Consider the following 13,206-nt stretch of genomic DNA (forward strand, 5'->3'; position numbering starts at 1 on the left):
GGCCGTCATTTGGAATATTGTCAAAATAAAAGTCGGAATTTAATTCCATGTATTAATCATTATTTCTTTACGAAGTGTACTTTACATTCGGCAACACATACACGTTTTCAAATGAGATTTCTGCATTAGACATTTAAAAGGTAATTCCTAACATCAAATCAAAGAACCTGCTTGTATTGTTCTGTTACTGGGTCAATGACGTGACGCTCATTTTTTTGTGTAGATACATTTAAAATAGTTAACATTTTAAAATAATTTGACAAATTATTTTCAAACATCATTCTGATCAAACCCTAATCTTAAAAGTTTGGATTTATTTAATTTTGAAAGAGTATTAACTGAATTTGGGTAAAATTGTTCTCACTAAAATCCCTTCTAAAATAATCTGGCATGATCTTGAACAAGAACTTTTCTATATTTAATACAAGTACTGAAACCCCATTGTTCTGAATGTTTTAATTAGGGGAATCCTGTCTATCACGTCAACCACTTGAAATGTCAAGTGGTGTAACCACCATTTAAGGAGGAATTTTGTATGTATTATGTCAGAGGATCATGTGACAGGAAAGTATGTCATAGAGAAGGACATCCATTGCCATGGTAATGTACTTAAATGAGAAACCCACCCAAATTTTGACAATGTCTGATCTTCGGATCCTTGTGCATGCATTCTTTATTTTCTAACATGTTTTGTCTACCCGAACAAGGGTAGAGAGGACAGCATACTTAGAAAACCATTCAACTATGGAGGCCCTTGAGGACTATCCTGCACTCTGATTTCCAGTAATAATAAGTAATATTTAAATGGACTTCGCGGAAGGTTCACGCCTCAGCGTCGTCCATTTATTTCTGATAATGGACACCTCATCGGGCATTATCCCTTACTACTACTGAGCTACTGGGCAGGATCTTTTCACAATGTATGATGAGGCCAAGACTCTATGCACAGAGGAGTCACACAGAGGTACAGTGTTGACTACCAACTAGATGTACCGCAGAGCGGTACAAAATATGACCGCCGCCCAGTCCAGCACATTTTTTCCACAAAAAGAAATCACGCTGAAAGGCCTATATGATTCTATCTCACTAAATTGCATTATCCACACTCAATTCTCACTGGTATCTGCTAGACAACAAGTACCAAAACATGATTAGTTCATAGATTTCACATGTAAAATTCATTTTATACAACCCCACCTCCATCTTGCCTGTTCATAATTCTGAGAAATTCTTGATTGTTTGTGTTATGTTTATGATATGTGTGTGGGTGTGTGTGTGTGCCTGCGTTTGTGCCTGTGCATGCAAGCGTACATATGTCTACTGTGTGAGTATGTGTCATACGTATGATTACTGTGAATGTATGTGTGTGTGTGTGTGTGTATCTGTTTGTGCACGTGTGTGCACATGAAATGGGTTAACATGACCCCTGGAGGCAAACATACGGAAAAAAATGGTCATCCTAGGCCCTACAGTTCTCAAGATATTCACAGAGAACTGTGTCTGCCCTACCCTCCTTTCAGGGGGTCCAGTCCAGCGGGGGGGCTACAGATCAAAACGAAAAATGACGGTTCCATGCTATCCATGTGGAGGTACATGCCCACCAAGTTTTGTGTACCCCGGTCTTTCAGTGTCCCGGGAATCCTTGTTGGTGTACGTCACTAAATGTACACATAAATTATTTTATTGTAAGGCCCCCCATGAACGAAAGTACACAAAACTTGGCATGCATTCGCAGGGTGTCATAATGATGCTACACTTTTAATTTCGTGCAGTTTTGACCTTGTCAGCCAGAGATATTGTGATGAAAACACCTAATTTTTTGCTTTTTAATTTTTAACTAGGTGGCGCTATACATGAAATAAGTGGTAATGGGATGGGTTGACATGCCCCCTTAAGACCAACATACATAAAAAAGGTGGACCTCCTAGGCCCTACGGTTCTCGAGATATTCACAGAAAACTGTCTCCGGCCACCTACAGGCCAGTTGGTGTATAGTAACATAAATTCATTTATTGTGTGGCCCCCCATGAACGGAATTCCACAAAACTTGGCGTGCATACAGAGGGTGTCATAATGATCCTACACTTCCAATTTCGTGAAATGAGTGGTTATGGAATGGGTTGACATGGCCCCTTGAGATCAACATACAAAAAAAATGGTCCTCCTAAACCCTAAGGTTTTCGAGATATTCACAGAAAACTGTGTCTGCCCTACCCTCCTTTCGGGACGGAAAAACGAAAAACAATGGTTCCATGTTATCCATGTGGGGTTACATGCCCACCAAGTTTCGTGTACCCCGGTCTTTCAGTGTCCCGGGAATCATTGACGGAAATATGGGCATGCGAAAAAGAAAAAAAAAAAAAAAAGGAAAAAAATCTGACTAAACCTATATGACCGCCGCTTCGCTGCGCGGCGGTTATAATAATTATTATTCAATATAAAGTCCTTATTATTATATTTGTGTTAACTAATGCAGAAACAGATTAGAGCCTTACATGAATTCAGTCATTTTTATGTGCATCTTTTTTATTTTTTTATCATCTTTAACAGTTCTATTTACCTTATCTATATATGTTGTCTCCACCGTGGGATAGTAGGAAATGCAATTTCGATCTCTTTGTATGTCTTGACATGTGAAGAAATCGACAATAAAGCAGACTTTGACTTTGACTTTGACCTTTAACAAAAGGTCTGCAAGTGATCCTTGCAACATTGCTCCTCCCACATCTGATCACAGAGGACCCCAACGCACTTTATGATCGACGAAAAGGTAGGTTTATTGTTAGTTAGTCAATATGCTGCCTGGATACTTCTCAGCAATTTTTAAAACATTTTTTTTTGCTTGCCAGGATCCAGAGGTACAAACACCAGTCCTGGGGCCTCATGTACAAAGACTTGCGTGGATTTCATACTAAAACATAAAAAATAAAAAAAATCCTGATGTATGAAATTGTGCGTACGCAGCATTCCACGCAGCTTTTCTTTGTACATCCCAATTAACGTGAAATTAAGCGTACATGCACAAGCATTACACTCCACCCTCTCTCCTCCCTCAATCACCATCATTTTAATATGCTAACTAGAAGGCCACTCGAGAGCGCAGACCTCCGTGAAGACAAATGGCCTATCCCGCAATTATAATAACAATGAAAACTCATTTGTGGATCCATTCATACTCAAACCTGCTCCAAAGTTTAATAATTGAAATCATCAAATTAATAAAAAAAGTTTATCTCCAGTGAATGCGAGGTAGAAGTGTTTATCCGACAAAATGGCAAGAATTTTACATCTTTATCATCTGTAATTACAGAGCATAGCAGTGGCTACCTATAGGGTCAGAGACCGTGTAGTCCAAGAGCATTAGCTCAAAATGGAGTCAAACCCGGAACAAATTAGTAACAAGCTGAATTTTTCAGGATATGTTCAGAATTTTTAGGAATAACATACTAAAAGTCCCCGTGAATCCCCCTTGTGCTTTCTGAGATATTCAAGAAAAGTACTTAAAGTCAAATACCAAAAGTCAAATACCCTAGCGGTCATCAAAATGGCCAACTATTTATTTTCTTAAGGAACTGTTTATTGTATCTTATTAAATCTTATCAAGCAAATATTTATGTAAATATTTATTTTCTGCCCTGAGGAATTAAATAACATATGTGTGTATTTCTGTTTTTGTTCAACTTGTTTATGTAACAATGATCAAATAAAATCTTGTAATTATCTTGTAAATCTCTAATATTCTATTTTGTATGATCAATAGCATAAATACTAATATGAATAAATATTGATATTATAATAATAACAATAATAATAATAACCTAATAATACTATTCTGATAATAACAATAGCCTACTAATTAAAAGGAATCCTAAACCTATTAAGGGGTTCCTTAAAGAACCTTGCTGAGAAGTTCCCCAAGGAACCTTTCTGAGCTGAAAAGGTTCCCCCACAGTAGCAATGGTGAGAAAAGGTTCATCGAGGCTCCTCTACTTCTAAGAGTGTACGATGATCACGCATAAGTTTTCGTGAAATATCCAATGTTTGCACACCTTGTCCAATGTAGTGCTCAATGTCACGCTTTTCCAGCAGCAGAGAGATCCTTTCTCTTTCCCATATAGCCTGTGGCATGATTAATAATGTGGAACATCCTTTGATTGGGCTCACCTGGCAAACTAATTCGATTTCGATTTCAATGATCCAAAGAGACCTAAGACACAAAATCATCCATGAGTTTAATTGAAAAACAACAACAAAAATGTTTGTGGCACTTAAATCCAATTTGCATCATAATTTGGAACACAGTGTAGATACATTTTTTTTTAATCGATTGACAACCCTATTTTTTTTCATTTGATTGATTCAACTGCCACCTGCCCCAATTTAATTACGGTATTGGCCGACTATAAGACAGGGTTTTTTTTCCCTCAAAATATGTCTGAAAAAGTGGGATCATCTTATATTCGGGGCCTAGACAAAAAAAAGGGAAACCCCATAGATGGCGCCATATCGATATTTTGTAACAAGTGTTTTAAATTAAGTGAGCAATCCTTCATCCTGGATGATAGAGAGACCAAGAGATTGTCTCAAACAAAGTGGTTCAAAAGTTGGTCAAGTTAACCAACAACTGAGAAAGAGCTATGATAGATATTTTAAAATCTATATGGTAAATAACGTGATGGCGAGCCCAGAGAGACCGTCTTAAAAATGCAGTCATCATCAAAATCCACGGTGCTAAAAGCGGCTGATTCCAACAGATCGATGACAGAGTATGTGGATATGATGTGACTGAAAAACGTAATGACGGAATGTCGATTACCAGAGCCGTCATCCAGCTTAAGGCCTTGGAGATCCCTAAAGAGCTAAACACACCCACGACTTCAAAACTAGCCTTAATGATGCGTGAAAGCACTGTCATTGCGTTGCAGAAGACTTGCCCAGTGCTTTTTCTCAGACCTCCTTTGTTTTTTGACATGTCAACATCTGCCAGTGTAGTTAGATGTATATGGTTAATGTAGCTATTGAGGCTTTGGTTCTTTTCTTTCATAATTGTGTAACCCGCACGACGAGGGAAGGCCTGTGCTTGTGCGGGAACAGTCTAGTTCTAAACTCTAGGTTCAAGAGGAGACTGGCTTAGGTTATTACTAGACCACAGTTCAATGACTCACCCCAAGACAACACACCACTCTCAAAGATTCTTCTTTAAATACAAAATATATTTATTTTAACATTCAAATATCATTCAATTCACTCTATGCAATCATATATTATTCTATTCTAAGGTATCAGTGGAAATATAAAAAACTATTGTGATATATATATATATATATTTACTATTTCATTTGACTGTATTATTGATATTCTATTTAAAATCTATTTATAGTCTATTTAAACCCTATTTGATATACCCTTTATTTATTGATCTATTTTAATCGTTATTTGTTATACTATTTTATTTGACTCTATATTCAATTTATTACTATTGCTACTTATTTTATTTATATACTTATGGCGTTAAATCACTTTTTCTTATACAATAAAAATACAATTCTTAACATATAACTATAATATCAGTTTATCAGAAGTGCCGGCACTTAGGTAACTTTTCATTAAATAATTCCCTTGAGATCTCTGAACTTAAAATAACAAAATAAACATAAACCCCAAAAATAAAAGAGAGTGCACTCAAAATGAATAATTAAATAAAAAATAGTGGTGGATGTAATTCCTTAATGTCACAGTCCGTGGGTGTGGGTGTATTTGCCCAGATCCTACCACAGTCACTGGGTGGAAAGTGGATGAAGGCGGGGGTTCAATTTCTGGGAATATTGCAAGGAAGAATGGCGATGAGGATGGTCCAGGGAAGGGTATCACAGCAGGGAATTCGAGGTATCCAAGGCGTAGGTCAAGGAGTGGTTGAAAGGGTAATCAAAAAACCAGTCTGTACAAAATTGTACAGAATACTAATTAATGCAATGGATCTCCTTCTTAATCATTTCTATAATAAAACTATCATAGGCATATCATAACCATAGTACTGAGGTCAACCAAGTTCATAAAATGCTAAAGTTCAGAATATTATTTCCATGAATCCATTTACGTTACCAGTTTGTTTGGTTGCTATGGGTTCACATGGTAACCGCAGAGCGGTTAGCTTGAAGGCTATCTAAGACAGCTAACCAGCACTTTGGCTTCCCAGAATAACAAACACAGGATACCTTTTTTTTTGTTTTAAATCCTAAATTGTTTGTAACGTCATACATTATAAAATCGATCTCATTAAGAGGTTGTCCTGACTGGTTTTTAAAAAGTATATCACTCACGAAAAATACATTAGGGTGTATTTAGGGTCATTAGTCTCCAGTGTAGGTGGCTTAGCTTAGGTTAGCACAACATAGAAAAAATACGATTACAAGATAAACATTAAAAAAATTACTAGCTCACCAGGATTCAAGTGATTAATATGTTTCGATCTGTTACGATGGTCCAACGAGGTCTTTGTTCAGGAAATGGTTTATCTGTAACAGTTATCAGGATAATAACGTTGTCTTTGTTAAGTGACTTGGCAACCTACATAATAAATAATTATTTGGGGTTAGCGACTCACCAGGATTGAAGCTTTTCGATCAAAAGAAATGTGTTTGATTTCTGTTTGGTCAATATTATTCTTGTTTTGATTAATATTCTTCTTCTTTCTTTCTGTATCGTTAGTTATCCGTTCCGACGTCTGTCTCTAATTTGTAGTAGCAGTTGTTTATTATTATTTGATTGTTTGAACCTGTCTCGTGCGCCCTCTAGGGGTCACCAAAGAATTATTGGTACATCACAATGGGCAAGCTGGCTATGTGGGTTACAATTGGTATACCACAGTTTATTTGTTCTTTCATAATTGGTATACCACAGTTTTATTTGGTATACCGCATTTCATACACAGAGATCATTCAATGTGCTTTACATGAACAAATGCAAACAGTAATAACAAATAAAAGCATAGAAGGGCAATAGTCAAAGAATAGTTTAAAAAATAAAGATCATAATAAAAAAAGAAAACAAAATGCACAAGGTAAAAATTAAGGCCCATTCACACCAAGAATGATAACGATAACTATAACCATAACGAGTTATGCTCCTGCTAGAGTAGAATATCTGTGGACCTGTCAAATGCTTTTCCACACTCATGAGGCTTCTCTCCAGTGTGTATTAGCATAATGGCTTTTAAGAGTTGAATTTCGTGTAAAAGCTTTTCCACACTGGGTACATTCATGAGGCTTCTCTCTAATGTGTACTCTCATGTGGGTTTTAAGATTTGAAATTTGTGAAAAAGCTTTTCCACACTGGGCACATTGATGAGGCTTCTCTCCGGTGTGCGTAAGCTCGTGGGTTTTAAGAGCTGAACCATTAGAAAAGACTTTTCCACATTGGGCACATTTGTGAGGCTTCTCTATAGAGTGTCTGAGCATGTGTTTTTTAAGAGTTGAGAAGCGTGTAAAAGCTTTTCCACACGGGGCACATTTGTGAGGCTTCTCTGTAGGGTGTCTTAGCATATGGCATTTAAGAGTTGACATTTGTGAAAAAGCTTTTCCACACTGAACACATTTGTAAGGCTTTTCTCCAGTATGTGTAAGCATGTGACGATTGAGATCTGTGGAGGTTATAAATGCTTTTCCACACTGGGCACATTTATGAGGCTTCTCTCCAGTGTGAATTCGCATGTGGGTCTTCAGATTTGAAATCTGTGAAAAAGCTTTTCCGCACTGGGCACATTTATGAGGCTTCTCTCCAGTGTGTATCAGCATGTGTTTTTTAAGACATGAAATTTGTGAAAAACTCTTTCCACACTGGACACATTTATGAGGCTTACCTCCAGTGTGCATTAGCATATGGCTTTTAAGATGTGAAATTAGTGAAAAACCGTTTCCACACTGGACACATTTATGAGGCTTCTCATTACTATGAATTCGCATGTGTCTTTTAAGTGTGAACATGTATACAAAGGCGTTCCCACACTGGACACATATATGAGCCTTCTCTCCAGTATGTCTAAGCATGTGGCGTTTAAGATCTGTAGATCTGTCAAATGCTCTTCCACACTGGGCACATTTGTGAGGCTTCGCTGTACGGTGTCTTAGCATATGGCTCTTAAGAGATGACTTTTGTAAAAAAGCTTTTCCACACTGGACACATTCATAAGGCTTTTCTCCAGTATGTGTAAACATGTGGAATTTGAGATCTGTAGAGGTTATAAATACTTTTCCACACTGGGCACATTCATGAGGCTTCCCTGTACGGTGTCTTAGCATATGGCTCCTAAGAGTTGACAGTTGTGAAAAAGCATTTCCACACTGGACACATTCATAAGGCTTTTCTCCCGTATGTATAAGCATGTGGCGTTTGACATCTGTGGAGGTTATAAAAGCTTTTCCACACTGGGTACATTTATGAGGCTTCTCTCCAGTGTGTATTCGCATGTGGGTGTTAAGATTTGAAATTTGTGAAAAAGTTTTTCCACACTGGGTACATTTATGAGGCTTCTCCTCAGAGTGTGTAAGCATGTGGCTTTGAAGATCTTGGGATGTTGTAAATGATATTCCACACTGGGAACATTTATGATACCTTTTATGAGACTTCTCTCCTTTGTGTACAAGCATGTGGCGAGAAAGACTTGAGTTGTGTGAAAACCCTTTTCCACACTTCAAACATTTACGAGGCTTCTCTCCAGTGTGTGTAAGCATGTGGTGGTTAACTAGTGAGGATGTTGTAAATGCTTTTTCACAATGAGAACTTTTTTTTTTTTTTATGTGAGACTTGCTTTCATTCACCCAAACTGAGTGTGTTTGCTGGTGTTTCTCAAGTTCTCTCAGGGTCATGAAAGTCTTCTTGCAGACCGAGCAGTGGTGCAGACCTCCTTTCAGTTGCAGGTTGAGTTCATCACTCTGTCCATGGATCTTCTGTGCCATTACATGTGGATGTTCTGATATGCCTGGAAGAGTTACCATAGAGACTTAGAATGACAATAGATGTTCCACATTTGGCAATTAGATACTGATGAGGAAATATCTAACTTCAAATAGAATTAAAGTGCAGAAATATAATCACTAGTTATGACTTACACATTACAAGACAGAGAGGGTCAGTGAACAGATAGGACATAGATAGATAGATAGATCCCCAGGGGAAATTCAAGGACATGTTTTAGTAGATATCTTACTCAAAGCAGCTCTGCTAACGTAACGCTGGTAATCACTGCAGCTTCATGGCGTTGTTCAATACACTACACTGTGTGAACTCAAAGCAGCTCTGCTAACGTAATGCTGGTAATCACTGCAGCTTCATGGTGTTGTTTAATACACTACATTACAAGACAGAGAGGGTCAGTGAACAGATAGGACATGCTTTAGTAGATATCTTTTGGGACTGCTTCAGGGCCCAGTTGTTGAAATCAAATTTTCATTGCAAGAATCGACATTAACCAGCAAGTCCATATCTAGCCTGCGATAGATGATGTGAAAAAAGCTAGAGCCCCCCCACAAAAAAACAAAAAACTCTTCGGATTTACACGATTCACACAAGTCACCCAAACTGACGTGAAAAAAGCGGGAGGCGCCAAAAAGCACCATGTTTGCATGCCTGAACAATGAGTCTGAAAGTGGACCTAGGCTTAAGCAATAAGCCCCGAGAGGCCAAAGGTTACACTGATTCTACAAGGGGCGTTGTTAGGCACGACGTGCTAGCGGAGTAAACCCCCCTTAGCTGCTGTAGAATCAGTGTAACCTACGGACTCGAGTGCCTTATTGCTTTTCTAAAACTGTTATAAATACCTGGTAAAGTTTCAAAAGTAAAGGCACAGCAATTAGAACTAAAACGAGTAATTCCTAGATAATCATTCTTCCGCCAAGAAATATATTTCCTCTATCTGAATGGTTGCCAAGCAACGTCCAGACGCAGCTACTACTACTTTTGTATCAAGTTAAGATATAGCAGTAATATAGAACGAAATGCGGTCAAGGTGTATGTTTATGCTGCATTTTACAATGGCATCAAACGCGATTCAGCCAATCACAATCAAGGACTGGAACTACATACACAGTATGCCAGCTAGACTGAAATCTATGGTTCCCATGCGCGAAAATTTATGAAATTAGACACCATCTCATCCCTCACAGTTGCTCAGGGACAGAGATGATACGTGATAGCATAATCAAATGTATTTGTAAAATTTAAAATAATAATAGGCCCTACAGTACAAATTAAAGTCCAAGTAACCTAGTCTGTCAAACAAAAAATGTAAACTAGGGAGATCCAAGGTCTAACAAAAGCCAAGGAGCAGGACCGGAGCACTCAATGCTTAAAGTGTTTTTATTCAAAAAACTCTGAAGACGATGCATGGGCGTCGAAACGTTAGTCAGTTTGCACGAATAAAAACACTTTAGGTGTGCTCCGGGTCCTGCTCCTTGGCTCTTCTTAGACCTTGGATCTCCCTTTTTGACTTCTGTGTCCTGTTCCGTGAGCACCAACCAGACTGAAGCGCAAGTGACCCCCTTCTACTAAAAACTGTAAACTGTTCCATTTACTAAGAAGCCGACTTGTTAAGTTTGTTGTACAACTTTCTTTGGCCCTAACATTGATAGACGTGGATAGTTAGCTTGTTTACAGTTGATTCCATTGTTGCGAAGCCTACTTCCAGGCTCAACCATCGTCCTTCTGTTACAGTTACCATTCATAAGCATTGAGATGGAACAGTGATTCAACTTTTTTTTACCAGATATACTTCATAGGTATCCCGTTATTCACCATTAATAGCCACCCACCAGCCAATGAGAAAAGAGTATTTATTCTCTCAGGGTGATAACACAAATTGAAGGTCATCATAGGCCACCATAGTTTATTATAGTTGGCCACTATAGGCCACCATAGTAACTGCATGCGTTACCAACACAAACAAAGGCTAGTCCTATAATTCACTGTTCTATTGCAATTAAAAACAGCTATTATGATAGGCTACTAATAATCTTTTCAGACAGGTAAACGGACATGAACACTACGATATACAATTATAGCCAGCTGCCACAAAGACATCGGTCATTGAAAAAGTCAACGTTAGGCTACTAAAATTTACCCATCTGGAGTAAGCTAACGTTATCACTGCTCCAGGGTGCTTGCGTTTGATATGATCTTATGCATTAGTGTTGAACTGCCGTTAAATGACAGCTCTGTTTTTCAGAATCTGAATTCAATCTGTTTAGTTGCCATAATTTCGCACACATAACTATGTAACTATTTTACCTTATTGTATCATTTATTTGTTTGATGACATTCAGAGACTCACCATCAAGCGAATGTTCAGCACAGTTTAAGGGCCCATTTGTAGTCAAACAATATAAAGGTTTGTTGGAACCTAGTTCTGGGCCTCAATACGGTTGCATTACCCATCCTTTAACATTGTTTTAGTTTTGTGGTATTTGCTTTTGTCTAAAACATACTTTTTTTGTTTTGCTGCGTTTTAAACAGCTACATGAACAGTCTACTCTAAAACTAAACAAAAAAGTCTCTAATCTAAAATGTGTCTCTCTGTTGACTATGTATGGGCTTTTGTTAATTGGGTAAGTACCTTGCTGTGCATGTGAGTGATTCAGAGCAGTAAAAACACAATGTAATACAACACAGTGCTGCCACTGACCTGATTGCAACAGCGCCCTCTAGAGACACAACATTTCAGTGCAACACACCAATCTATAGACCCTTTCATCAATAAAAACAAAAACAATGCTTGAACGTTCTATTTAGCTCTGTGTGAGAGCTAGTGATGGGCAAATTAAGCTTTGGTGAACCACTAAACCACAGCAGTGTGAAGCTAGCAACACTAATGAAAAAATCCAATATTGCTGCCACATGTAGATTTTTCAACATAAAAGTCCTTACCCAAACCAGTTATGTAACCAAGAATATTGGTTTGCTAAGGACTTTTATGTTGAAAAATGTATGTGTGGCGGCCATCTTTTTGCTTTTCAGCTAGTGTCGCTAGGTTCACACTGCTGTGGTTCAGTGGTTCACCAAAGCTTCATTTGATTATCACTAGTGAGAGGACTTACTTTCCAGCAGATGTTCATGTTGTTCCTCCTCTTCCTCCTCCTCTTTCTTCACTTCAGTCTTCACTGTTGTCTGTAGCATTTCATTGTACGTAGACTCTGGTGACTCTGTGACGTCTGTTTCAGATTTACAATGCAGCTCTGCAAAGGGCTTTTCTTCATCTTCATCTGCACATGATGTCATAAGACCATACTCCTCCTCTTTTATATCTTCCTCTTTCACGATCACTCTCAGGTCAACCTGGTGCGTTTCAGCACAGTCAGGACTAAATGGAAGTCCGAGGTCCATGTTGCTAGTAGTACAAAGATGATTCCGTCCAAAGTTTTCAATTTCCTGTAGTCAGAGAAACAGAATAAAGAAAAATAAAAATGCTAAGTCAGGTTTCCTTTCTTTTTTTTTTGCCTGAAGAAGACCCAGCAGGGTCGAAACGTTGCCTTTTGTGCATTAAATATATGGGAGTCAAACGCAGTGTTGCGGACGTTATATCCTCTCATGTCCCACCCGCAGTGCCCAAAAGGTTCCCTTTCCCCTATGATCTCCCTCCAACCTATCTCAAGCACCACACCACAACAGAGTAGAGCAATGGAGGATGACACAGAAACCTCTTTTTTTGATCTATAAAATGTGTTTATTTACTAAAAAAATGTTTTGTTTTTTGAGATATTTAATAAATTAATCAATTTATTAAAGTTGTGTTCATTGTTATGACATTAAGTGGTGTGAACAGCTCAAGGATGTAAACCATGGCATAGTGGAAATTTTGCTGCCATATAATTGGTAAGTGCCCCCACTGACTGCCTGGCCACCTGCATCGGTGGCATTTGTAGCCTCTCTGGGAAACATTGCTCCTTAGTTGCTGCCTCCTGCCTCCATCTTGGGTGTACTCGTTCACAAAAATCGTAGGGCACACTCGTTCTTTTTGTCGTTCACAAAAATCGTAGGGCACAGCAAGTTGCAATAACAAATGGGGAAAAAGTGTAGGTCACTGCGTTTCAAAAGAATTCTCCACCTTGACTTCAGTCTCCCAAATGCAATTTCAACGCAGGTACGGGCAGCACTAAGGTACACATTGAAAGATTCCTACTAAGGGGTCAGTCTAGGAGACCTTGTGTAGCCTTTAAT

The 13,206-nt window shown here is 38.3% G+C and overlaps 2 protein-coding genes across 2 annotated transcripts in view; both read right to left on the reverse strand.

Moving 5' to 3' along the window:
- Positions 1 to 13,206, reverse strand: part of LOC121718825 (zinc finger protein 493-like) — a 69,285-nt gene that overhangs the window by 20,549 nt on the left and 35,530 nt on the right.
- Positions 4,425 to 13,206, reverse strand: part of LOC121718814 (zinc finger protein 493-like) — a 46,059-nt gene continuing 37,277 nt past the window's right edge. The window contains 4 exon segments of the mRNA XM_042104085.1: positions 4,425 to 5,938; positions 6,442 to 6,515; positions 6,605 to 7,204; positions 7,206 to 8,645. Of these exon segments, the coding sequence (XP_041960019.1) occupies positions 7,130 to 7,204; positions 7,206 to 8,645 (1,515 nt within the window). The 3' untranslated portion in view covers positions 4,425 to 5,938; positions 6,442 to 6,515; positions 6,605 to 7,129.

Source organism: Alosa sapidissima, chromosome 9 (genome assembly GCF_018492685.1).
Source record: "Alosa sapidissima isolate fAloSap1 chromosome 9, fAloSap1.pri, whole genome shotgun sequence".
Taxonomy (NCBI): domain Eukaryota; kingdom Metazoa; phylum Chordata; class Actinopteri; order Clupeiformes; family Clupeidae; genus Alosa; species Alosa sapidissima.